The sequence below is a fragment of the Macaca fascicularis genome, chromosome 6, assembly GCF_037993035.2.
Source record: "Macaca fascicularis isolate 582-1 chromosome 6, T2T-MFA8v1.1".
In the NCBI taxonomy this organism is placed as follows: domain Eukaryota; kingdom Metazoa; phylum Chordata; class Mammalia; order Primates; family Cercopithecidae; genus Macaca; species Macaca fascicularis.
In genome coordinates this window covers 179702561-179729644 of record NC_088380.1, presented here as the reverse complement: position 1 = coordinate 179729644, position 27084 = coordinate 179702561, and the positions used below count along the sequence as shown (strand labels likewise).

The 27084-nt window shown below is 49.9% G+C and overlaps 1 protein-coding gene across 15 annotated transcripts in view; it reads right to left on the bottom strand.

Annotated features, from left to right (window-relative positions):
- Positions 1-27084, bottom strand: part of ERGIC1 (endoplasmic reticulum-golgi intermediate compartment 1) — a 119524-nt gene that overhangs the window by 47825 nt on the left and 44615 nt on the right. For 12 of the 15 annotated variants that reach the window (XR_012414342.1, XR_012414346.1, XR_012414343.1 and 9 more), the window contains 2 exons: positions 15372-15433; positions 7078-7150 (listed from right to left, as the gene is read on the bottom strand). Coding sequence is in view for 3 of the 15 variants with exons in the window: in XM_045394513.3 (XP_045250448.1) it covers positions 7078-7150; positions 15372-15433 (135 nt within the window). In the remaining 12 variants the exon portion in view is untranslated. The remainder of the gene's footprint in view (positions 1-7077; positions 7151-15371; positions 15434-27084) is intronic. The other 3 variants (XM_073994729.1, XM_073994730.1, XM_073994728.1) reach the window with 1 other exon arrangement.

The window sequence follows — 27084 nt, the reverse complement described above, 5'->3', positions numbered from 1 at the left end:
GGAAATGTTTTTTGTGGATTCATTGTGGTTTGAGGACTTCCATGGGCCTGACTCCCGTCACCAGTGTGGGCAGTGGGAAGGCCAATGGAGGCAGTGGCAGACAGGTGTGGGCTCACCTCCTGGCTCTGCCACTTAGAAGCTGGGAGACCCAGGACACACTGCTTCACCTCTCCCAGCCTCAGTTTCCTCATCTGTAAAACTGGAAAAGCTTTCAATCAGTTTGAAAATAGGCAAAATTAATCTATGGCAACGGAAGTCAGAATAATAGTGGTGGGGGCTCTGACTGGGAGGGGCTCAAGGGACCCTTCTTTGGTGATAGAATGTATTATGTCTTCATCTGAGTGATGGTTACACGTGTAAACACAGGTGAAAATTCATTAGGCCTCTACCTTAAGATTTGTGCACTTTGTTGTATGTAAGTTACAAACACCTCACTAAAATAAGAAAATAAGAAAGGAAAGGAAGGAGGGAGAGAGGTAAGGAGAGAGAAAGAGGAAAATAAGGATAAAGATTCCATCTACTTCACAGGCTGCTGGAGGACTGCCAGGTCAAGCTGTTGGCTGCCCCAGGGCAGGAGAATGAGTGAGTGAATGAGTGTGTCTTAGTGTGAGTCAGTGAGTGTGCATGTGTGAGACTCAGCTCTCTCTTGAGGGCTGATTCCAGACCCTTCTTGGTAAAGAAAATACAGCATCGCGAGGGAAGCCCAGGCTACCAGGGTTCAAATCCTGGCTCTGCCACCTCTTGGCTGATTGACTTGGGCAAGGGGCTTCCCGTCCATCAGTTTCCCCAGATGTAAAATGGGGACAATCATAGTATCTATGCCATGGGGTTGCTGAGAAGATCAAATGAGAACAAGTGCAATGCTAAGTGTGGTCTTAGTAAACAGTAAGTGCTCAATAAATGTCTACTGTTTTATCATTATTATTAATATTGATGCTCAATGAGTTGATCTAGTGTTTAATAAGGGTACTGTTCTCCCTTCACATCGACAAAACCAGGCTCAGAGGAGCACAGATGGCTGGCCAAAATCACAGGACCAGGAGGAGGCAGAGGCAGGATCCCAGCCCAAGGACAGGGGGCCCAGAGCCCATGCTCTTTCCAAGGCATTGCACTGCCTGGATGGGATGGGAATCGGTGAAAAACTGAGGGGCCGGTGGCCCTCAAGTGGACTTGTGATACAGGCATCCTAGTCCTTTTTCATAATCTTCAGGTGTGCCCCCCCTCCCCACCGTGGCCCAGGGTACAGGAGTGCTTAGGGGTCCAGTTGCGTCTGTCCCACAAGCCTCCCCCACCCCCATCAACACCCCCAGGACGGGGGCTCCACGAGCCTCAGCACAGAGTTTGTGCTCACAAACTTCGGTGGAATGAGCCTGAGTGGAGGAGGAAGTCCTCAGCAGAACTCGCAGGACGCAGGCAAGGCGCGCGCTGGTGGAGCCGTCAGGAGCACATTCCAGGTGGGGGACGCCAGATGGCATCAGGGAGTCAGGCCCAGCGTGGCGAGTGTGTGGGAGGGTGGGGTGCGGGTGGGCAGTGGCCTTGTAGGGAGAGGTACGCAAGGGCCCGGGGAGGTGTGGGTGGGGGGAGTGTAAATGGAAAGTGGTGGAGGGCCTTGAAATTCTAGTCTGAGGCATGAGTTCGATGACATCTATACAAAACAATTTTATTTGCTTTTAGAAGAGCCCTTAAATAGTTCAGATTCCTGCCAGAAGTATCTGACCTCCATGCTTCAAAATTTGATCAAATGGAAACTTAGGCGGCAGTGAGGCCCGCCGCAAGGGCTTGGGGTGGGGTGGAGGGAGGGACGGAGATTCTGCAAGCACGCGCTCCGGAACCTTGAGTTTCAAATCCTGACTCGTCCAGGTGGAAGTATGTGCATCTAGCACCCACCATGCGGACGTCTAAAATACATCCCTTGGCAGCCAACCACCGGGTTCTGCCCACCCTTGCTCCAAAGCCAAAGTCCCAGCACCCTCAGCCCCTCTGACTTGGGTCATCCCCCAGCTCCCAGCAGGGCTTTGGCCTCTGGGTGGCCCCACACCAAACCCATCTTCACAAGAGGTGAGCTGCCCGAGACGTAAACCCGTCACTCCACACTCAGACGCCCTCAGGCCTCCTACTGCTAAGAGCTATGTCCTTCATGCTCCTTAATGGGACGCCTGGGGCCCTCTACCCAGCCTGGCTCACAACCCAGGCTCAAGGCAGGCAACCTGAAGACTTCCAGCTCCTCCTCCTGGTTAAGCTGCTGCTCCCCACTCCCAGCCTCCTATGGGGAGCCTGTGAGAACATGATTCCAGGTGACCTCCAAGTTCCCACCTCCCAGGCTTCCATCTGCCTGTTTGGCCACCTCACCCTAGAAGCGTGCATCCAAGTCCTCCAGTCAACTATTCTAACCAAAAAGCAGTGGCTCCCATGAGCCTGGGGCCCTGAAATGCTCGGGGCAGGGAAGTGGGGTAAAACAGAGGAGAGGTGCTGAGTCTGGGCTTTAGCAGCACAGACCTGGGTTTGACTACAGTTTCACCACTTACTGCTTCATGTGATTTTGGCCGCCTGGTGCCTCAGTTTCCCCAGGTGTAACATGGAGTGAACAGTAGTAGTTACCTTGAGGGGTCCTGCGATGATCAAGGAGATGACCATCATGAAGTGCTGACCTGCTGGGCACAGTATGCACGCCTATAATCCCAGCACCTCATGAGGTTAACAATTATTAAGAGCAGTCAGAGACTGGGCAGTCAGAGGCTGGAACATTCTGTGGCCAGGTTGCCTGAGGAGGGGCCTGCTCCCTGGAAACACAGAGTTTCAGAACACTCTGTGGAGCCTCTTTCCCAGGGATAATTACTGGCCTGTCCAAAGCCAGGTTGGAGCCCAACCACCCAAACAAATGTGCCTCCCGCTCCCCCGCAACCAGGCCCAGGCCAGAATAAGCGTCTTATGTCACTGATAACCACAGGCTGGGGCTGGAGCCATGTTGATCCAACCAACGGTGACCTCATTTCCTTAAGTTACAATCTCACAGTGACAGGAGGGGGCACTGACCCCACTGTAGCCACAAACCTGCCACAGAGGGCCAGCCACTCAGAAAAAAAGAACTGTGGCCTTCGGTTCTTCCCAAGCCTGCAGGGCTTCCTGGGGTCACAAGCTTCTGACAACTGGAAGACCCCAAAGATGTGATGCTTTCTCCTCTCGATTGCTTAGTAAGTCCTAGGGCTCACCCTGCGGAGGCCCTTCGGGCAATTCCTGCACCTTGGTAAGGAGGCAGCAGGGAGGGAAGGGGGCATTGGGGTCACTGTACCTTCATAGCTGAAGCCTCTGGCCTCAGCTCCGGACAGACCTCTCTGTTCACCCCTGCCTCCCTCCCTCTCTCCAGCCGCTGACTTAGCACAGGGTTAGACTTCAGGCAAATGCTCAAAAAATGTCCCCTCATGTTTTTGTTTTGTTTTGCTTTGTTTTTGTTTGAGACATGGTCTCACTCTGTCTCCCAGGCTGGAATGCCATGGCGCCATCATGGCTCACTGCAGCCTGGATCTCCTGAGCTCAAGTGATCCTCCCACCTCAGCCTCCCAAGTAGCTGAGCCTACAGGTGTGTGCATCCATGGCCAGCTAATGTTTTTAAAATTTTTCTGCAGAGACAGGATCTCACTGTGTTGTCCAGGCTGGTCTTGAACTCCTGGGCTCAAGTGATCCTCTGGCTTTGGCTTTTCAAAGTGCTGGGATTACAGGTGTGAGTCACTGCACCTGGCCCCCTTCCTCCCCTCATCATCTAAGCTTTGTACCTCTCCAGGAACTCGGTGGGGTCAGAGCGTCCAGGCTGCCCCCGGGAGACAGGCAGAGGAAGTCCTGGCGCAGGGGAATGGGGAGCAGCGGGAACACACAGTGCTCGTCAGAAAGCAGCAGCCCTGCCCTGGGGAGACTGCAAGAGTTGTCTGGGCTTGCTGGAAGGGCCCTTCCCCAGTGCTCCCAGGCATTGTGCGGGTGGGGCCACACCTGCTCGAGCCTCAAGCTGTGACGAGCCTCAAGCTGTGACGTCAAAACTCACTTGAAGGCGGCCCATTGCCTCAGTGCCCCACCTCATGTGGGATGAGCTGGGAATGCCGCCCCACACGCTGTCAGCAGCAGGCAAGACAGCCATCTTCTTAACTCAAAGCGGAAGAGGGGACGAGGAGTTCACATTCACTGAGCACTTACATGCCTAGTGCGGAGCGGCCTTAAAACCTCTTTAAAGTTAGACAGGAACTATGTAGGAAATGAATAAATGCACAAAGAGCTACAGACCTTGTGATATTAAAGTATATCCGGCACTATATTAAGTAGCTTTCAGCTAAATAATCTTGTTTGAGCCTCATAAAATATCCTGTGCCTGCAGCTGTCTCATTTTCTACCCGCTGCCCTGCTTTAGTCCTTGTCTTTGGAGCACTTGCCCCTGATTGATACAGTCTAGTCTTGTTTGCTTGCTGACTGTGGCCTCCACTGGCATTTTCAGCTCCTCCACGTGTGGAGCCACAAAGCAGTGAGTGAGCAAATCCAGCCCTGGGCTCCACGAGCTCACCATCAAGAAGTGAGTCCCAGGCCAGGCGCAGTGGCTCACGCCTGTAATCCCAGCACGTTGGGAGGCTGAGGCAGGTGGATCATCTGAGGTCGGGAGTTCAAGACCAGTCTGACCAACATGGTGAAACCCTGTCGCTACTAAAAATACAAAAATTAGCTGGACATGGTGGCACTCACCTGTAATTCCAGCTACTCAGGAGGCTGAAGTATGAGAATCTCTTGAACCCGGGAGGCAGAGGTTGCAGTGAGCTGAGATCATGCCACTGCACTACAGCCTGGGCGACAGAGCGAGACTCTGTCTCCAAAAAAAAAAAAAAAAAAAAAAAGAAGTGAGTCCCAATTCTACCTGGCCCGTCTGCGTCCTACCTGCTCCATCTCCTACCCTGTCTGCTTGCTCGCTTTGTCCTGGCTGATTGGCCTTCTTCCTGCCTTTTACATGCACCAGGTAATCCCTGCCTCAGGCCCTTTGCACCTGCTGGTGCTCCTACCCAAAACACATAAAGCCACCTGCCAGTGCCTGGTCTCAGCAGATGACACATGTGTGCCTCTGTCACCTTGCTCAGAACACGACAGGCCTGCCAAGCCAAGCAGGTCCCCTCCTAGAGAGTGGGGTACAGCCTGCAGAGGCCACTGGGTGCCTGGCATACAACAGGTACCTCATAACATCAGCAAGTCTCAACCCCTTGCTGCTCTCCCTGCTTCGACCTCTGATTCGTGATAGGGTGATCGTGAGATGTCCAGTGACCAAGCTGTACAGAGGGGAAGATGCTTGACTTGGATGTGGTCATCTCCCATTGGAGGCCTGGGGCGAATAAAACCCCTTCTTCGAATGCTGCATGGCCACACAGTCATGTCTTGGGAAGCAGACCAACCTCTCCCAGAGCTGGAAGGGAGCTCAGACTCTGGTCTACTCTCCTTCATTTGGCTACCAATACTGAGACCCAGAGGGGTTTGGCAGCTTGCCTAGGGTCACACAGCAAAGTAGTAATTAAGCAGAGACCTGGCCCTGGGTCTCCCAATGCCTTAACCAGTACTCTTCCCACCATTGTAAAAGGTCCCCTGGGCTTTGGTGCCATCAGGGTTAAAACAGGATCAGAGTGACCAGGAAAGGCAAACTCTCCCATACCAGGGGAGGCCTGAAAGGTATACCCAGAAACAAGGCGAGACCAGCCCTCCCATCTCATAGGCCTCTCAGTGTGCTGGTCAAACACACGTGGGCTCAGGAGACAGGGAAGGCTGGGAGCCACCTCCTAACTATATGGCTGTGGGCAGGTCCTTCCACCTCTCTGGGCCTCAATTTCCTCTTTGTAAAGAGGGGGCAGCTCCCTCCTGGGGCTGTTTGAGAACTAAAGGTGGCAATGCTTGTATAATGAGAGTTGTCTTGGGCTAAGCAGCTATGTATTTAGTTTCCTATTGTCTTGTGGCTGAGTGGAGGCAAAGGAAACCAAGAAATCCCATTAGTGAAAAAGAAAATTCCAGTGCTGAGCAGGAGAGTGGGTGGTCAGGACCCAGCTCTGTGATGACTTTCCGGGCTGTAAACACAGAAGCGAAGAGGCTTTGAAGCCTCAAGCCAGTGCCAAAGGCAGGAAGCTCCTGGGTCTAATTCCATCTCAGAGGGGCGTCCGATGAGGTCGTGACTGCATAATTCCAATGGCATTCTGTTACAGACACCCCAGAGCGTTTACTGGGTTATCCAGACAACAGATAATTCTAGGAATCAGGGATGGATTAACTGCGTCACCCACTGCCAGGAAACCTGCACCGATTCCTCACCAAGTGTGGGCCTGAGAAATGGGAAGGGGGTTAGTCCAGGGGGCCGGGTGCTGATGTCAGCAACCTTGCCCCCTCCGGTAGGAAGCTGTATCCATTAGTTTCTCTGGACTCTTCAGCTCTCACATCAAATGACCCTGTGATGATTCAGAGGGAAAAAAGCCCACTGACCAAACAAAGGGATGGCAGAGATGAGCAAATTATTTCTGTTCTTCTGTGAACCCAGGAGAACCCCCACGGAACAGAACCAAAATGTTCTCTTCAGCTTTAACAAGGCAATATTCACTTTTGCTCTGACTTTATAGTCCTTTTAAGAAACAGAAGCACAACCGATGCCACAGACTTGGAGACAGAAGTTGGAAGGTTTGGAATTTTCTCTCCTTTTTAAGACCCCTCCCTCTCTCTTTTTTTTTTTTGAGACAATGTCTCGCTTTGTCACTCAGGCTGGACTGCAGTGGTGCAATCTTGGCTCACTGCAACCTCTGCCTCCCAGGGTCAAGCAATTCTCCTGCCTCAGCCTCCCCAGTAGCTGGGATTACAGGCATGTGCCACCACGCCCAGCTAATTTTTGTATTTTTAGTAGAGACAGGGTATCACCATGTTGGCCAGGCTGGTCTCGAACTCCTGACCTCAGGTGATCCGCCCGCCTCGGCCTCCCAAAGTGCTGGGATTACAGGTGTGAGCCACCTGGCCAAAGACCCCTCCCTCTTCTTGTCTGGGGTCCCAGAACATCCTGGAATGCCCCATCGGGGAAGTATGACTTACACTTCTGTCGTTATAAATCCGGTGAGCTCCGAGAGGAAGAGGAAGAGGATGAACAGGCAGCAGCAGATGGAGACTGGAAGAAACAACAGAAATGCAAACTGTTAAGGGTGGTGGGCACTGATGAAGGAAGACCAGCCTAGAGAAAAGAGGAAAGAGGCCCCAGGACAAGGGTGTGGGGACCTGCCCACAGACCTTCCAAAGCCCCTTCTGACTTGAGCCTCAATATGAAGCAGCCCCACCCCCTGCCTTCGGGGTGCTGGTCTGGCCTCCAGGTGTGGATCAACCTGCCAACATGAGCAAGCCTCCTGGGGTTGGCCCCGCTTCGTTCCAGGAGAGCTCTTTAGTGCAGAGGCCAGCCAAAGGTAGAGGCTGCAAACCGGTGGCCCACAAATGTGTTCTGTTCGGCTCGAGTGATATTTCACAATTTGGAGTCCACCTTGAACAATCAGCATAGTTCACATAAAAGGCCAGCGTTCCGCCTTCTCCAGAAGAACATCTAACCCTTGTTCCCACAGAGGGTCTGAGCCCACGAGTTTGCCACAGGCCCCACCATTCCCTTCTGCCTTTCTGGTTCTGAGGCTGAGGCAGAGTCCATTGCTGTTTATCACCACCCTCTGTGGTGCCATCCATACTGTGCCCCCGTCCTTAGAAGGAGGAAAACAAGGCTATACACAGCGGTGCTTCCAGAGAAGAAATAATTCTTCATGGAAATGAAGAATGGCCCAATAGGTTTATTATTTCTTTATTTTTGAGACAGGGTCTTGCTCTGTCGCCCAGGCTGGAGTGCAGTGGCGCAATCTTGGCTCACTGCAACTTCCACCTCCTGGGTTTAAGTGATTCTTCTGCCTCAGCCTCCCGAGTAGCTGGGATTACAGGTGCCTGCCACGACACCCAGCTAATTTATTTATTTTTAGTAGAGATGGGGTTTCACCATGTTGGCCAGGCTGGTCTTGAACTCCTGTTCTCAAGTGAACCACCCACCTCAGCCTCCCAAAGTGCTGAGATTACAGGCATGAGCCACCGCACGCGGCCGGTCCAATATGTTTAAAATGCTGAGAGTGTAGAACAGAATTCTGGGGTTGGCCATGTCAGCTGTTTTTCTCTCATCTGCCTAAGGACACTGAGGCTGGTGGACCCTGGAGTCACTCCTTGAGGCAGGACATAACAAGTGCCCCAGGGTCCGGCCCTCAACTCCACTCACCGGCCCCATCTCCTGACACTCCCCACAATGTCCAACCACCCAGCCACACCGAGCTGCATGCTATTCCCTAAACATGCCTTTCATTTCTGTTCCTTTGCTAGACTCATCATCCCTCCTCCTCCATGGTTATCCTCTCTGGTTGGTGAACTCCTACTCATCCTCCCAGGCCCGACTCAAAAGTCCCTTTTGATGGGAAGCTTCCCCCACTCCCAGAGGTGGAGCTGGTCACTCTTTCCTGTGTGTTCCCAGCCTCTACTTGAACATGTTCCACATTTTATCGGTTATCTGTGGCTGTTTCCCCCACTACATTCATATCCAGAAAGACAAATACTCTGGAGTTCCAGTGCCTGGCCTCGGGCTGGGGACATGGGAGGCACTAATAGGTATTGTGTACAGCAGAGAGTCAGCTCCCAGGATACAAAATGAGGGCTGAATACGCCCCACCTAAGTTTATCCCAGAGGAGCTTAGTGGGCAAGGGCTCACATCCCAGTACCACGCTCACTGCTCACCTGCTGCATGGCCCTAAGTGAGCTACTTAACCTCTTTGTGCCTCCACTTCCTCGCCTGTAAATGGCAGCAATGGTAGTGCCTGCCTTATAGGGCTGCTCTGAGGATCTCAGTAACCTAAGGATTGAGCTTGAAACAGAGCCCGGCAGGTAATAATTACTTGAGCATCAGCTCATGAGTAGGACTTCCATGAGGGAGATGTGGGAACGGTTTGGTGACCTGGGGAAAGTGATTTGACACATTGGTTGACCCTCAGTTTCCTGCAAAGACGACTTCCCAGTACCTCTTGCTAATTCTGCTGCATTCTCTGCAGCCTGCACCTGGACTGGCAGAGCCAGCATCACGGATGTGACAGCCAGTTATCTCTATTATTTTTCTTACTCCATATCTATTTATTTTTATTTATTTATTTATTTATTTATTTATTTATTTATTTATTTTTGAGATGGAGTCTTGCTCTGTTGCCCAGGCTGGAGTGCAGTGGCGCAATCTTGGCTGACTGCAAGCTCCACCTCCTGGATTCATGCCATTCTTCTGCCTCAGCCTCTCGAGTAGCTGGGACTACAGGCGCCCACCACCTCGCCCGGCTAATTTTTGTATTTTTAGTAGAGATGGGGTTTCACCGTGTTAGCCAGGATGGTCTCGATCTCCTGACCTTGTGATCTGCCCACCTCGGCCTCCCAAAGTGCTGGGATTATAGGCGTGAGCCACCGCACCTGGCCCATATCTATTTATGTATAGATATCTGCCCATCTACCTATATCTAAAACAAACAGTCATTGATCGACTGATCAATCTATCTTCAAAGCAAATAGCCATCTTTCTGTCTGTCTTCAAAACAAATAGCCAAAGATGCATTCCAAGGGAAAGGGGAAGAGAGTGTTCGCTGGGTACCTGCTATGTGCCCTGTCGTGAGTGCATTAACAGATGTCCTGTCACCTCACACTCCCACCCACCTTGAGGGGGGCGGTGCCCATGTTAAGGGTGTGGAGGCACAGCGAGACAAGGAGGCTGGCCCAAGGCTTCACCGTGTGGGGGCAGGAGAGGCAGGACTGGAACCCACGTGGTTTTAGAGCCAACGCCCTGAGAAAAGGAACCTCAATAACTTAGGCTCCAAGTGAAGGGCAGGATGTCCCCAGACTGCTCACTGAGTCTCTCCAACCACCCTGAGACATGGGGGATACTAGAATTACTCCCAGTTTCTCCCAAACGTTGAAAAAGTTGTACTGGGGAAGCATTTAAAGGTTTTACTTAAAAAAAAAAAAAAAAAAAAAAAAAAAAAAGGAGTTATCATCAGCACCATAAGACAGAGCGAGAAACAAACAAAAATTTTTAAATAAAAAGTTAACGATGCATATTATATATTAAAAAAAAAATCCAGCTGTATAAAAAAGTGAGTCTGTCTCTCCTGATCTGCAGCCCCCGATTCCCTGTTACAGTTTCATGTGGCCATCCACGGACATTGAAACATATATATACATCCCCCTAAGCGAACAGCAGCGTAACGGGCACACTCTTTTCCACCATGCTTTGCTCACTCAGCAATCTATTTCAAAACAGGTTCTACATCAGTTTACTGAGTGGCTGTGTTTTCTTTCGTTTTCGAATGGCAGAGGGATTAATTTCAGATTGTCTTCTCCAGCTGCTGAACAAATCCACTGGAAGAGATCAGCTATCAATCCAAATTTCCTGGCTCCTGTTCTTCCCTTCCTCATCTGCAAACTGAGGCTATTAAACCTCTTGGAAAACTGAGCAGGCAAAACATCCTTGCTTTGGAAGCTTGCAACTTTCTGACCAGGATCATATAGGACCCGTATTTCAGAATCTTTTGCACCCTCCTCCCCCAAGCCCTGACAACTCATTGGATGCTGTAATGATGAACAGGCACAAAATAGGGAGTGTTGCTGGGCATGGTGGCTCACACCTATAATCCCAGCACTTTGGGAAGCCAAGGCGGGTGGATAACTTGAAGTCAGGAGTTTGAGACCAGCCTGGCCAACACGGTGAAAACCCATCTCTACTAAAAATACAAAAATTAGCCAGGTGCGGTGGCAGGTGCCTGTAATCCCAACCACTTGGGAGGCTGAGACATGGGAACCACTTGAATCCGAGAGGCGGAGGTTGCAGTGAGCCACTGCACTTCAGGCTGGGCAACGAGAGCAAAATTCTGTCTCAAAAAAACAAAACAAAACAAAACAGGGAGTGTTCAAAAGTTGGTGCTGACTTGGCTGGGTCCAGGCCTCCTAGCTACTTTCTGTGCTCCATGCCTGTAGACGTGTCCCAGGGTTCTAATTCCATCCACACCAGAGCCGGGGGGATGTGGATGGAAAGGCCTCCTTCTGAGATCTGTGTGCTTTTTCAAGGCTCGGACTGAAGCCTGGTCAGCCCAGCAGGTGGACACAGTAAGTGCCAAGTCTGCTTGGCAGAGATTCAAGTGGTCCAAAGGTCCCAATCACACGCGTTCATGGCGTGTGTTACCCTTACCCCAGATAGAGGAGGAGGACAGAGACCAGATCTCAATGCCACTGTGGCCTCAGGGACTAGCACAGTGCCTGGCTCAGATAAGGTATAAAATAAATATTTGTTGAATGAATGAATGAAAAACATGACAGAAGGTAAGAAGGTAAGAACTATTTCAACCAGAAAGGCCTTCTGATACTGAAGGCTTTTTTTGATGAAGGTTTTTCAGTCCATGTTTGGGCAGGACTCTATGGCTCTCCGACTCCAGCCTTCTTCTGAAACTGACTCAGGCATTGGGAGAGTAGGAACGTGACTCCAGGAGAAGGCTTGCTGGTAGGAAACCTGGTACGGCCAGCCAAAGGGGGCACTGGACCTGAGACCCAAGGCTTCGAGAGGCCAAGGAATTTGTCCAAGGTCACACAGTCACGTAAGTGGAGGAGACAAAATTTAAACCCTGAGCTGTGAGTCTCCAACGCCCTGATCTTTCCTTCAGTTATTAATAGCAACTATCACAAAGTAATGAAATGGTGTGTGTCCGAGTCGGCCTGCCCTGCCCGGCCGTGTGCTCCTCAAGGACAAAGATGGAAGCCCGTTCATCAGCACAGTCCCAGGGCTTGGCATGGCGCCTGGCCCAAGGACCTGGTTAATAAATATTTGTGCACTAAATGGTAGCTAAGAGCTGGTTTCCTATGCCTCACGCCTTTCCTCTTGTGTAAGGAAATTTGCTGTCTCCTGTGCCGTGGCTGAAACTGTCTATCAGACCATGTCCCTGGAGGGCCCTTTGGCAGGACCTTGTAAGTTTCAAAACACTCATACTCTTTAACCCAGTAATTCCTCTTCTAGGGAAGCTGCCTTACAGAAATAACTGTACAAGGATACAAAAAGATGTGGACAAGGATATCCAACAAACCAGAATGGGGAATGTCCACCCTCAGGGGCTGGCCACAGGCCCCGTAGGTCAGCCAGATAACAGAATGTGACACAGCTGGAAAGAAGAATGTGGTGGCTATTTATCCGCTGGCAGGAAAGGTGCCCAGGATGTTTCAGCGGAAGAAAGGCAAGGGAAGAACAGTGTGCAGAGTATGCTCCTTTTTGTGTTTCAATCAGTGATATACGTATATCAAAGCCTAAATAGGCCAGGCGCAATGGCTCTCACCTGTACTCCCAGCACTTTGGGAGGCCAAAGCAGGTGGATCACTCGAGGTCAGGAGTTTGAGACCAGCCTGGCCAACATGGTGAAACCCTGTCTCTACTAAAAATACAAAAATTAGCTTGGCATGGTGGCAGGCGTCTGTAGTCCCAGCTACTCAGGGAGGCTGAGGCACAAGAATTGCTTGAACCCGGGAGGCAGAAGTTGCAGTGAACCGAGATCGCGCCACTGCACTCCAGCCTGGGGGACAGAGCGAGACTCCATCTCCAAAAAAAACAAAACAAAAAAGCCTAAATGTTTTTTTTTAAACTCTAGAAAAATAAATACACACCTGACTGTTAAACATACCAGACAAGGGAGAGACTGCAAGATGGAGAAGAGGGAAGAAGATGGAGCCATTGGTGGACGGTAGGAATGGGGCAGGAAACCTCATTTGATTTTTTTGGATCAGGTTCATAAACTACCAAGTCTCTTTTCTCTCATGGTCCCCTCCATATCCTTTCCTCGGGGATCGAGGCACAGAGCTGCACAGCTTCTCAGGCCAGAGGCCCTCATGGGTTGCAGGCTCCAGGAGGACAGTGATAAGAAGGAGAGTCATCCGTGTACTGAGGGGTTAGCATGTGCCCTGCACAAGACATGTCCAGGGACACATTTAATCCCCAGATCAGGAAACTGAGGCTCAGAGGGGAGTGACTTGCCCAGTCATACTGCTGCTAAATGGGAGGATGAATGTTGCTCCGCCAGAACACAGAGCCTGTGTGACATACATCCCGCCATGCGGCTGTGCTGTCCCTTCCTCAGGGCTCTCTAAGGCATCTTGCAGCTTCAACAGGCCCAGCGGATCCCCAAGGTCCTCCCCCAACTGAGAACGGCCTGAACCAGGAGAAATGGACTCCAGTATGACCGACTGCCCGGCCCAGGACCCTGCTCAGGCAGCAGGGCTGGGACCGTCAGCGGGGCAGGTCTCTCTCCCATACCAGGCACTGAGGGGCATGTGGGGTGCCAGGAGGCCCACCTGAGTATGAGTCATGGCTCCATATTTTGTGAGCTGTGAAATTTCACCTCACCTCTCTCAGCTCATTTTCTCATTGGGAAAATGAGGCGAAAGCATCTCCTGTTTTCAAGGTGGCTTTGGTTTGTTTTTAAAACTTTTTACTGTAGAATAATCATAGATGCAAAGGTAGTACAGACAGTTCCCATATGCCCTTCACTGGGCTTCCCCTTATGTTAGCATCTTACATTTGTCAAAATGAAGAAATTAACATTAGTACAGTACCATGAACTCGGCTACGGACTTTATTTGGGCTTCACTAGTTTTCCCACAAACTCCTGATTTCTGTTTCAGGAACTGATCCGGGAGTCCACTTTGCATTTTTCATCCTGGGTCCTTAGTCTCTCATCAGTGACAGTTCCTCGGTCTTTTGTGTTTTTCAAGACCTTGCCACTCTGGAAGAGTACTGGTCAAGTACCCTATAGAATGTCCCCTGACCTGGGATTATAAGTTTTCTCATGATTAGACTGAACTGTGGTTTTTGGGGACGATCCCATGGAGGCAAGATGCCCCCATGCGTCCTGTCAGGGGCTCACGATATGCACGTGGCTTATCACTGGTGATGCCAGCCTTCCTCACCTGGCTCCTCACTGGCACTTGCCACATGTCCTCAGTAAAGGCCTTATTTTTCCTTCCCACTCTCTATTCTTTGAAACAGAGTTACTAAGCCCACACGCGAGGAGAGGGGAATGAAACTCTATCACCTGGCTGGGAGAAAAGCTGCACACACGTTGAGTATCCCAAATCTGAAAATCCGAAATTCTAAGTGCTCCAAAATTTGAAACATTTTCAGTGCCAATGTGATGCTCACAGGAAATGCTCACTGGAGCATTTTGGATTTCAGGTTTTTGGATGTAGGATGCTCAACTGATAAGTAAAATGCAAATATTCTAAAATCTGAAATCCAAAATCTGAGACACTTGTCCTAAGCATTTTGGATAAGAGATACTCAACCTGTATATTTTGGAATTCTTCTGTAAGGATTTGTCTCTTCTCCCCCATTTATTGATATTAATTAGGACTCACAGAACTGCTTCTTCATTCTCTGGCTTCTAAGCCAATAATGTCATTATTTATTTTATTACTGTCACAGGCTGGCTTTCAAGTTGGCTCCTAGGTCCTGCTGACACCAGGTGCTCCAGGCTCCTCTTTCCTTACCCTGCCTAGCCCTGAAATCAGCCACTTCTCCAAGGAGCCGTGGTTCCTTTTATTGAAGAATGGTCTTCAGAACCCCAAATCTGGATGAGATCGTGATTTTTTTTTTAATGGATAAAAACATGCTTTGGTGAACAACTCAAATCGTTTCTGAGGTATAAAGAGAAAAGTAAATCTCTCCCATCCCTGGGCCCGATTCCTCTCCCAGGGGCAGCTATTGGTTTTTTGGTTTTTGTTTTTTTTTTGAGACGGAGTCTCGCTCTTGTCACCCAGGCTGGAGTGCAATGGCGTGGTCTTGGTTCACTGCAACCTCCGCCTCCCTGGTTCAAGCAATTCTCCTGCCTTAGCCTCCCGAGTAGATGGGATTACAGGCATGTGCCACCAAGTCTGGCTAATTTTGTATTTTTAATAGAGACAGAGTTTCAGCATGTTGGTCAGGCTGGTCTCAAACTCCTGATCTCAATTGATCCACCTGCCTTGGCCTCCCAAAGTGCTGGGATTACAGGCGTGAGCCACCACGCCCGGCCTGGCACCTACTCTTGACAATTTCTTTTGTGTCCTTCCAGATGGTGCCTATACCTTGCAGGGTTACAGTAAGGATAGAGATTAAGTGAAGAAATGTTTGAAGGGCTCCCGCAAGATACTCAGCATTTCTTCCCTCCCTCCTGTCTTTCCTTCTTTCCTCCCTGGCTCAGACGGTCTGCACAGAGAGAGCAGGCATGGGCAGTGGAGATGCGGCAGAGGGCATGGCCAGAGGATGGCTACTCACTAATGGCCCCGGTGTACGTTGGCTGTGTAAGGTCCTTGGGCACCTTCCTGTAGATGTCAAACCTGCGGAGAGCAAATGGAACAGGAGTGAGGTGGGCACAAAGGGTGGGTCTCAAGGCAGCAGGCAGTGGTGCCGGCTCATGTGCCACATGGTTCAGCAAACCATGGTTCTTCCCACAGTTTTTCTGCTCTTTCAGGACACTTTCTCCAAGATGCCTGGTGGGAGGCCTCTCTGATGGAATCCCTGCTCCCTGCAACACCCTTAGATCACGTCCCCTTGTCATCTCTACTTCGTAACATTTTGTTTTTTTAACAGGGTCTCGCTCTGTCACCGAGGATGGAATGCAGTTGTGCAATCTTGGTTCACTGCAACCTCTGCCTCCCGGGTTCAAGTGAGTCTCATGTTTCAGCCTCCCGAGTAGCTGGGACTACGGGCATGCGCCACCACGCCTGGCTAATTTTTGTATTTTTGGTAGAGACGGGGTTTTGCCATGTTGCCCAGGCTGGTCTCAAACTCCTGAGCTCAAGCAATCTGCCCACCTTGGCCTCCCAAAGTGCTGGGATTACAGGCGTGAGCCACCAGATGACCCTCCCACTCATCGGTGGATCTTCCATCAGAGTGTGACTTCCGCAAGGGCAGGGGCCTCGTTAGGTTTTGTCCCCTGCCACGTTCCCAAACCCTAGCATGGGCCTGGTGCCTAGTAGGCACTGGATAATTAAGGAGTGAATGGAACCCCTGAGTCGGGGGTGACTCTGACGCTAGAGGAAGCAGGGAAACGCACAGCCCTGCTCGAGTTATGTGACGATGCTGCATTCTTGCTCCACGTCACCTCTCCTCCCCCTCTTCCCTTTCCTGCCTCCTCCTGTTTCCACTCCTGCTGCGCCCCCCCAGCTCCTGCTGTCTGCCTCATGGAGATTTTTCTTAAGAATGCTAAGGCATGAGGTTAACAGAAAGTCTTGCCAGGAGCCCACAGGCTCAGCATCAGCTCGTGATGGCTCTGGTTCCTGTCTTGTGTGGTTTCTGTCCCTCCCAGAAGCAGACAGATATCTTCCTTTCCTGTGGATCCCACCAGAGCTCAGGGAAATCGTGTGGTGTGGTGGGAGAATTCAGGGTTTTGGAATCAGACAGACACGGGTTTAATTCTTGCTCTGCTTTAACAGCAGCTATTTAAGAGTTAAGACCCTGGACTCAGACTACCCTGGTTCAAATCTCGGCTGGTCCTCTTGTTCACCGTGTGACCTTCAGCAAACGACTTCACCTCTCTGAGCCTTTGTAAATATCGGACCATTACCACTAGACCCTGCAAGGCCACGGACAGGGTGAGGGAAAGAAGTGTCTGTAAAGGATGTGACGCAGAGAGCTCACAGGGGAGGCTCCCCACGCACTTGGCTTCCTTTCCTTCACTTGAACCTGTGCGGCAGTCAGTTCTCCCATAGCAGAGTTTGATCGACAGAACCCTCCTCAGTCCACACGGCATTCTCAGCTCTCAGACAGAACTTCACTTGCTGGAGAGGCCAGGGGCTCCAGCCCTCGCGGGTGACAGGCTGGTGCGTGGTTCCTCTTTGGTGATTAGGAAACAAGAGTGTGCCTGGCTAAACCCGACGCAATGCCTTGGAAACCTTGCGTAAGGGCTGATGCTTGAATCAGTGTGCTCACCCTAATTACACGTGAAACAAGCTCAGTTTCCTAAGACCTCAGGGGAGAAAAATTCCTGTGGGCTGCCAAGTTAAAAGGTACCACTTTCTCTGCTGCCTGCTTAGCTCCCAGTCACCTGTGCTCGGGCCCCTGAGGGTACCAGAAGCTGGGGCTAGGGTGTGGTCAGGAGGTCGGGGGTCTCTGCAACTCACCTGTCCATACTTACTCACATCCCTTAGTCAGAAAGTGTGGGCCACTTTAACACAGAGAGTTGTGTGAGAGGTAAGAGTACGTGCTGTGGAATCAGGTGCCTGGGCTCAACCATGACCACTACTGTGCCACTCTGGGTCCGTCACTCAAACTCTCTGTGCCTCAGTTTCTTTGTCTATAAAGTGGGGGCAACAACAGTAACTATCTCACAGCATGGTGGTGAGGCTCGAATGACTGAGCACATATAAAGTACTGAGGCGGAGCCTGGCACCCAGAAATGCCATGTGGATATTTGTGGTTACTATTATTATTAACGCTTGTTTGACTAACATTTACACAGCGCCTACTACTCACCCCCTCTTTTAGGCCCTCACGCAAGGAGATAAAAATCAACCCTTGGCCCAGTGAGTTTGCAGTTTAGCAGTAGAGGCAAAGAAACAGAAAGAGAAGGTAGTGGCATCCTCATCATGAGGTGGTGGATTAACTCAGGAGGGGGTACCTGACTTGGCCTGGGGTCCTCGGTGAAGCTTCCTACAGGGGGTGATGTGTGCACAGAGCAGGAGGAGGAGGTGGGTGGAGGGAAAGAGCAGCCTAGGCAAGGAGAGGAGCAGAAGCCAAGACACAGTAGGACCGAACCCAGGAAGCTGGGCACCGTCCTCTCTCCTGCATGGGGCACGGCCTGGCGTGGAGGGAGAGGAGGATGGAAAGCTGGGGCGGGGCTGGAGGAGAGGGTCCTGAGGGCCAGGCCGTGGCTGGGGAGTCTCACACCAAGTGTCGATGGGAGCTGGTGGGCGGTCTACTGTGGGAGACTATGAGAGGTCAGCAAATTCGGGAGGTGGGGGTGGGGAGAGGGAATGGAGAGAAAACAAACCAGCGGGTGGCCGTCACTGAGACCCCGCTGACGCCTGCCAGGCAGACATGCAGACTCTTCTGATTTTCCAAGAGAAGCCAAAAATAATGGAATTTGACGTGGAAGTTCACCATTCGCAAATGGTGGGCCCACATTCTATAGGACAAATGACACGTGTCTGCAGATGACATGAGGCCCGGGGCCTAGGCGGTGACCATTTGAGCAGAGAGGCCCCGCAGAGCTAGAGAAGGATGTGGTCCGCTTCGTGTCATAGGAAGGCCAGCCTGGGCCAGTGGGCAGGGCACGTGGGTTCTCCTAAGAAGACTGGAGAAATGAGTAGCAGGTAGCCAGGCAGGGGGAAGGGCTGCAGTGGGAGAGTTCTCGTCCTCACTCCACCCCAACTTGGTCTCGGACCTGCAGAAAATCCCTGGCCCTTGCTGGGCCTCAGCTTCTCTGAGTATTAAATGAGGGGGTACACAGGGGATCTAAAAGTTCCCGTACAGATTAAAGCTGAATTGACAGCAGTGCCCTGGGGCTTGATACCCCAAGCGGCTAACAACCAGCTTTTGTCCAGGTCACCATCAGGGGCCGACAAGCAGAAACTGGGCCTCGCGATTTAAAAAATACAGAAACTGCTGTGCACAGCGGCTCACGCCTGTGATCCCAGCACTTTGGGAGGCTGAGGTGGGAAGACTGCTTGAGAATAAGAGTTTGAGACCAGCCTGGGCAGCATAGAGAGACCCCATCTCCACAAAAAAATGAACAAAATTAGCTGGGCATGCTGGTGTGCGCCTGTAGTCCCAGCTAGTCGGGAGGCTGAGGTGGGAGGATCACTTGAGCCTGGGAGGTTGAGGCTGCAGTGAGCTGAGATGGTGCCACTGTACTCCAGCCTGGGTGACAGAGTGAGACTCTATCTCAAAACATAAAATAACAAAAATTAAAAAATAAAAAATATAAGAACCATTGTTTCAAAACTGGAAGTCAGAGGCTGCTCTGGGTGAGGAGGCAGCGGTGGCTCGGGGCAGGGTGTCTAAGCTCAGTGAGGGTGAGGAAGAGATAGGAGATTGTTACATACAGAGAGGCTGGTCAAACATGTACGTGTACAAGGATAGTGGGGCCAGGTGCCTCACTGTCAGGGAAGGGGGGTGAAAACATGGTATTAGAGTGGTAATGGAAATATCAGTATGAATTAATCATTTTCAATATACCCAAACACTGAAATATGCACATGCATATATACATATCATATATACATACATTTCCTCGCTCTTTCCATAGAGAAGATCCAACAACAGCAACAGCCCAATAGCAGTGAGTGTAACGAGCACCCAAATCTTGGCTTCTAATCACTATTCTCTACTTAAAGGAGTCAGAGCTCCTTGGAATGGCTGATTCTAGGCTGGGCAGGAAAAATACAAGATGGGCCTGGAGCACCTTCTTATGTCAGAAACCAAGAAAGTGTTCAAAGAATGAAAAGGACATGTCAAAAGGACAACAAGAGGCCAGACACAGTCAATGGCTCATGCTTGTAATTCCAGCAGTTTGGGAGGCCCAGGCAGGGGGATCGCTTGAGGGCAGGAGTTCAAGAAAAGCCTGGGCAACATAACAAGACCTCATCTCTACAAACAACAACAACAACAACAAAGACAACAACAACAAAAGTTGGGCGTGGTGGTGGCGCCTCTAGTCCTAGCTTGTCAAGAGGCTGAGGTGGGAGGACCACTTGAATCTAGGAGTTTAATGCTATGGTGAGCACTGCACTCCAGCCTGGGCTACAGGGTGAGGCCCTGTCTTTAAAAAAAAAAAAAAAAAAAAAAAAAAAAAAAAAAAAAAGCTCGAGGGGGTTCCCACTGGCCAAAGAATAGACAATGTGAGCATCAAAATAAATAACAATCATCACAGATTATAAGCCATTGGATAAAACAGAAAGGCAGGAATCTACATAGATAGAAATAAAGAAATGAACAAATCAAAAGTTTGATAAAGAATAGGATATTGACATACCTTCAAAGCACTTCCCCAGAAAATGCTTATTAATTACAAAATGGAAAGAGTGACTGTGCAGTAGAGAAACTCGGCAGACATCATCTTTTTGGTGGGGGCTGGAGGGACAGAGTCTCACTGTCGGCCAGGCTGGAGTGCAGTGACGTGATGACACACTGCAGCTTCAATCTCCCAAGGCTCAGGCGATCCTCCCACCTCAGCCTCCCAAGTAGCTGGGACTACAGGGACGCGCCACAATGCCTGGCTAATTTTTTTATTTTTTTGTAGAGATGCGGTTTTGCAATGTTGCCCAGGCTGGTCTTCAACTACAGGGCCCAAGCGATCTGCCCGCCTCAGCCTCCCAAAGTATTAGGATTACAGGCATGAGCCACTGTGCCTGGCCCAGGCATCATCTTAAGCAGGTGAAGACAGTGGACACCGGAAGCATGGAGACACATCAGCACCCCGTGCCTCCTGATATGCCACACTGAGGAGGGCACAGCACCACTTCTGGGGGGATCCTGCCTAAAAGGTACTGCTTCAATCTAATAATGAGAAAACATCAAACAAATCCAAAGTGAAGGGCAGTCTACAAAACAAAACAAAACAAAAACTGGCTGGCACTTGTCAAGAGCATTCAGGTCAGAAAGCACCAGAAAAGCTGGGGGAACTGTCACAGATGGAAGGAGACTAAAGAGACATGACAACTAAATCTGATGAGATCCTGGATCAGAAAAAGGCGATCAGTGGGACACCTGAAGAAAGTTGAGTACGAACTGCAGACTGGCCGGTGGCACTGTCTAATGGATTTTCCTGCTCTTGATCATGGCATTATGATTATGTAAGATGTTAACATTTGGGGACGCTTGGGTAAAGGGCATACAGGAACTCTGTACTAGTTTTGCAGTTTGGGGGAAAAGTCTGAAATTATTTCAGAACAAAAAGCTAAAAAAGTATTTCAAATGGAAATTTAGAAAAACATCCAAGACAGAGATGCCACTTATTCACACTTAGAGCATGCCTTTAATCCCGGTTACTCGGGAGGCTGAGGTGGGAGGATCACTTGGGACCAGGAGATTGAGGCTACAGTGAGCTATGACCATTCCACTGTACTCCAGCCTGAGCAACAGAATGAGACCACCATCTCTAATAGTAACCATCATCATCCTCATCACCACCATCCCACTTAGCCTGTTGTCTTCACACATGGGTGGTCCTTGTAGGCATCTGAATTTGAGGTGCTGGTTTAACAAATGATTGCTGACTCCTAGGTATCAGGCAGAGTAAGTCTCTGCTGGGCGTGGGGACAGGGGCAGGGAGGCAGGCTGGGTGGTGATGAAGCTCTAAGAGGGAGGTGAGATTTGGACCGAAACTACAGAAGGCAATCAAAGGAAAGAGTAAATGATGCTTAACCATAATCACTCCATTCTATGCTGGGCACTTTGACAAACATATTTGCATTTATTTCTCAAAAAAAAAAAACCCTGGAAAATACTCATATCTCATTTTTCCAGGGAGAAAACAGAAGCTCACAGTCACCAAGCCAGTGAGTGACAGAGCTAGGATTCAAACCCAAGTCTGAGTACACAGGGCATGGTCCTTCCACTGCCTGTACTCTGGGAATCACCAGTTTAAAGCGTACTTTTTGGTAAATTAGATGAAGGTCTCAAGGTTTTGTTCATCTGCTTTTCCAAAGATGCTGCCCCAGAGCAGATGAGAGTCACTGGAAGACAGGGACCAGTTCGAAATTCATTAATTCATTCACCAGCCATGTGCTAAGCACCTAGTATATCAGGCAGTGTTCCAGAGAGTGGGGAAATGAAAGTGATCAAGGCAGACACCACCCCATGAAGCTGCCAATCTAGCAAAGCTCCTGGCTCCTTGGGACTGGCCACCTCAACACTACGTACTGTGATGCTGACTCCATTCCCACGCCACAGAGCCACGCTAAGCAGCAGTGGTGGGGTAAAGGGAGAGCTCAAAAAGAGCCTGGTTTCAGAACTGACCACAAGCCAAGTGAGTCAGCATGAATGTCACTAAGAAAATGGGTTATCAGGAGGCTGGTGAGAACCCCAGGCATGTGACAGACCAGGAAGTGAGCCGTCCTCCCTGACTGACATTAGTCAGTCCCTCGCCGCGGTGATGTGACCAGTTGTGGCCAGCTCTCCGTCAAGAGAATGTGGAGGAAAGGGTGAAGAGAATGGAGGAGGGAAAGGGATGCTTACAGCAAACCTACTATGTCCTAGGGTCACAGAGGCCTTTGACCAGCATGTTCACATCTAATTGTCTTGACTGACTTGCAAATGAGGGATTATTGCTCCATTTTACAGATGAGGCTCAGAGAGGTTGGAGACTTGGCTAGGCTCACACACCTATGAAGTGCCATGGCAGAGATCTGAATCTGGATCTACTTTATGGTCCTGGTCAGTGTGGGGACAAATCAGGCCCATTTGGGTGGAAAATATTTGGAAGAAAAAGAATTGGACTGCTTAGCCTCAAGCACAGAAAGCTAAAGGATGGACGATAATAAACACTTACTATTTAAGAAACACTCCCTCCCAGCCCTCCCTGGCCACCAGAGTATGAGTTCTCAAGGGCAGGTCCCGGATCTTTCCTCTCCTGCCCTCCTCTCTGCCCAGCCGAGGCCCTTGGGGAACTGAGTCCATGAAGGGATCTGTACAAGCATAAGGCCCACTGGTTGGCCTTAAACATGAGACTAAGATAAGATGGGCAGTGGTGAAGCTGGGTGATGAGTATACAGTGGTCCCTGTACTGTTTTCTCTACTTTTGTGGATACTTAGGCAGTTTTGCTTTTTTTTTTTTTTTCTTTTTTTTGAGACGGAGTTTCGCTCTTATTGCCCAGGCTGGAGTGCAATGGCGTGATCTTAGCTCACGGCAACTTCCGCCTCCCGGGTTCAAGCGATTCTCCTGCCTCAGCCTCCCGAGTAGCTGGGATTACAGGCACGTGCCACCACGCCTGGCTAATTTTGTATTTTTAGTAGAGATGAAGGTTTCTCCATGTTGGTCAGGCTGGTCTCAAACTCCCAACCTCAGGTGATCTGCCTGTCTCGGCCTCCCAAAGCGCTGGGATTACAGGTGTGAGTCACCGCATCGAGCCACATTTTTGCTTTTTAAAAAGGAAAATGGGTCAAAATTACAGCAAGGGAGGAACCAACTGGACTTAAGAAAAACTAACCTGGATGCCAGGGGTCAAGGGAATGGGAGTGGGAACTGGGGTTAGCTGGGCACGTGGATTATCCATGCTGCGACAGGACCCAGAGACCCCATAGGGCCCCCTGCCCTCAATGCTCCTCATGGTCAGCTCTCGCAGGGACTCTGAGATCACTGTGTCCAACCCGTTCACTTTACAGAAGAGAAAACCAAAGCCTCAAGAAGAGGTGTGCCTTGCTCAGTTGAACGTACAATTAAACTCAGAGTATCAAAAACAAAAACAAAGCCAGGTGCGGTTCTCACACCGTCATCCCACTCTGAGAGGCTGAAGTGGGTGGATCACTGTGGCACACAAGAAGGTCCCCCCACAACAAAGAATGACCAGCCCCAAGTGTCAATAGGGTTGAGGTTGGGAAGCTCTGTTGTGTGTGGAATAAAACCTTCCATATGGAAACGCATTTTCCCATTGATCCCATGCTCTCTCTGAGGGGCCTCCAGCTGCTCCTGCCCCCGATGGGTGATGTCACGGCCATGGCCTTAATGGCTTCCATGGAGACCAGCAATCTGGAGTTAGGCAGTGCTTCCCTCTCCCTTTTTGCTCTGTGCCTGAGAAGGCAGCGCTCACTTGGGAAAAAAACAACGCAAAGGAACCCACAAGGAAAAGATGAAGTCCATCTGAATTTACTTTGTGACTTACTATAATGGGGTGGTAAGTACAAGTGTCACTATGTTAATCAAAAAGGTGCCAAATCCATGTCTCTAGCTTCCTTGCGCCTTAGGATACAGCAAGTTCCATGAGAATGTATGGGAAGGTCAGTGCTAAAAGTCAACGAGAACATAGGATTCCCTTAACAGAAATCCACTTTCTGGGCCACATCTAGCCTACAGAGTGAGAAATGGCTGCGGAGCCCAACCCCAGATAAACACGTCTTCCCCTGCTCTCAAGCAAGGAAACTGCCGCTGGAAATGTCTGACTAATGGATTTCATCTGTAATTTCTTTTCATAGCAGAATGCCTCAGCTTTGCTATTTTAACTTTTGCTGCTTGGGACCTTAGTTCTCCCCTGTTCTTGCAGACGAATCTCGGATCACTCTGTGGTTCGCCATATGTGGGCGGCTAACAGGCAGGCACTTGTGATGTCACTGTTTCCAAGGCTTAATGAAATTAGATGCCATTTAGGAGCAAGTCATTGGAAGTGGTGGGTCATTTGTCCCAAAAATAGCCATCAAGGCTTTTAGTTGAAACTCTGGCTCGTCAGCCCTGGACACCAGCCTGTCGGAGTCCTCGGTGCCGAGTGCCAGGGAGGCGAAAAACTCACTCGTTTGGCCACCTACTCATTCCCTCCACCTTACTGAGAACCCCTGGCCGGGGGCTCTACTAGTATAGGTGTGTGCCTGCAGATGTGTGTGCATGCATGTATGTGTGTTGGGGGGCACGCAGGCAAATGAACACACCACAGCCAAGTGGAGGCAGGCGGGAGGGTGCCCTAGAATCATTCTCATCGCCCCCCTCAAATCCTGACCTTGACATTCATACTACTAAGATGAGTTCATATCACTTTCTCCCTCTGTCCAAAGGAAAAAAGGTCCAGCTCTGTCTCTAGCCCAGATGGAGAAGCTTTGAGGGAGGAATAATAATAATAATAATAATAATAATAATAATAATAACAATCACAGCTATGACTGCTGCTATCCCCATCGCGAGGGCTTACTGTGCACAAGGCCTCGGGCTTACACTTTGCGTTCAGTACCTCAGATCACTGTCATAACCCTGTGTGGCAGACAGTAGCATTCTTTCTGTTTTACTTGCCCAAGAGGCAGGGCCAAGACTTGAACTGGCACAGTCTGGCAGTAGAACGCTGCTTCTCACCCCTGGGCCACATGCCTGCCTGGAACAGGGAGACAGGCTGGCAGGTGAAGGAGCGAAGGCCTGGATTTATGAGAGATCTAGGTGACGACTCCTGGTATACAGAGCACATATGCTGATGTCACCAACACATATAAGGTTTTCTCCCTGCAGCTCTCTCCCCAGACCTTGGTGCCCACGGCATGGCCTCCCAGCCCCAGCAGCCTCCACTTCTACCCCAATCATCTCCACATGTGACCTCTCCCATCTGTGATAACCCTCTCTGACCACAAAGTCTTGGCCTTTCCCCTCCTCTCCTTCCCACAAAGACCAAGTCTGGACAAAGAGGAAGAGGAGTAAATCTGACAGCTTGGCTTCCAGAAAGCCAGACCAACCACACTCCCCATCCCAAGGCAGCTCCCCGATCTCCACAGGCTCTGGGGACTATACCTGGCCCAGCCCCAGGGTGGCTGCAGGATCTTCCACCCTTGCTGGGCTGGGTCAGATGTGTCCTTGAATCTCCTGTGGGTCATGCAGGGCCTGGCCCATTAACAGCACTCAGTGAACTCCAGGTGAAAATACAAAATGACGTCTGCACAAGGCTATTTGCCACAGCACCAGCTGTAACAGCAAATGACTGGAGACCATCCAAACATCCAGCCAAAGGGGTCACTACAGATCACCCATAAGGCAGAGGGTGATACAGCTGTATGGGACAATGACACTGTCATGGGGAATCTCCAGGATACAGTAAGAGGAAAAGGCTAGGGCAGAATGCTGCATTCTGTTACATTTTATGTGTGTGTCCCTGTGACAGGGGGGTGGGGTGGAGTGATAAAAATGAATGTATGGTCTTGCTTATATCTTCAAAAGGAAGCAACAGAAGGGGAAACCAAAAGTTTATATGAATGGTTACTTCTATTATTCTTAGGAGATGTATAAAAATATTAAATATGGCTGGGTGCGGTGGCTCACACCTATAATCCCATCACTTTGGGAGGCTCAGGTGGGCGGATCACGAGGTCAGGAGTTCGAGACCAGCCTGACCAACATGGAGAAACCCTGTCTATACTAAAAATACAAAATTAGCTGGGCATTGTGGCGCATGTCTGTAATCCCAGCTACTCGGGAGGCTGAGGCAGGAGAATCGCTTGAACCCAGGAGGTGGAGGTTGCAGTGAGCCAAGATCATGCCATTGTACTCCAGCCTGGGCAACAAGAGCAAAACTCTGTCTCAAAAAAAAAAAAAAAAAAAAAAAAAAAAATATATATATATATATATATATAAAACTTTGAGAAAAAAGTACAAGACCCATATACTGAAAATACTGCTGAGGGAAATTAAAGACATGAAAGCAAAAGTCAATGTGGAAATATAGACATTAGTGGGTCAGAAGATTCAACATTGTAAAGATGGCATTTCTTCCCAAATTTATCCATAGATCAACTCAATTCCAATCAAAATCCCAGCAGGTATTTTTGTAGAAATTGACAAGCTGGTTCTAAGACTCATATGGAAATACAAAGAACTTAGAATAGCCAAAGCAACTGTGAAAAAGAACAAAATTGGATCTGATGTCAGACTTACTATAAACCTTCTAGAGGAAATCATAAGGGAAAATCTTTGTAAGTTTAGGTTAGGCAAAGATTTTTCTTTTTTAGATGAGATACCAAAAAGCTCAATTAATAAAAGAAAAATGATAAATTAGGCTTCATTAAATTTTTTTTTTTTTTTTTGAGACAGAGTTTCACTCTTGTCGCCCAGGCTGGAGTGCAGTGGCGTGATTTTGGTTCATGGCAACCTCTGCCTCCTGGGTTCAAGCAATTCTCCTGCCTCAGCCTCCCAAGCATCTGGGATTACAGGTATGCGCCACCATGCCCGGCTAATTTTATATTTTTAGTAGAGATGGGGTTTTGCCATGTTGGCCAGGCTAGTCTCGAAATCCTGACCTAGTGATCCACCCGCCTCAGTCTCCCAAAGTGCTGGGATTACATGCGTGAGCCACCACACCCGGCCCTA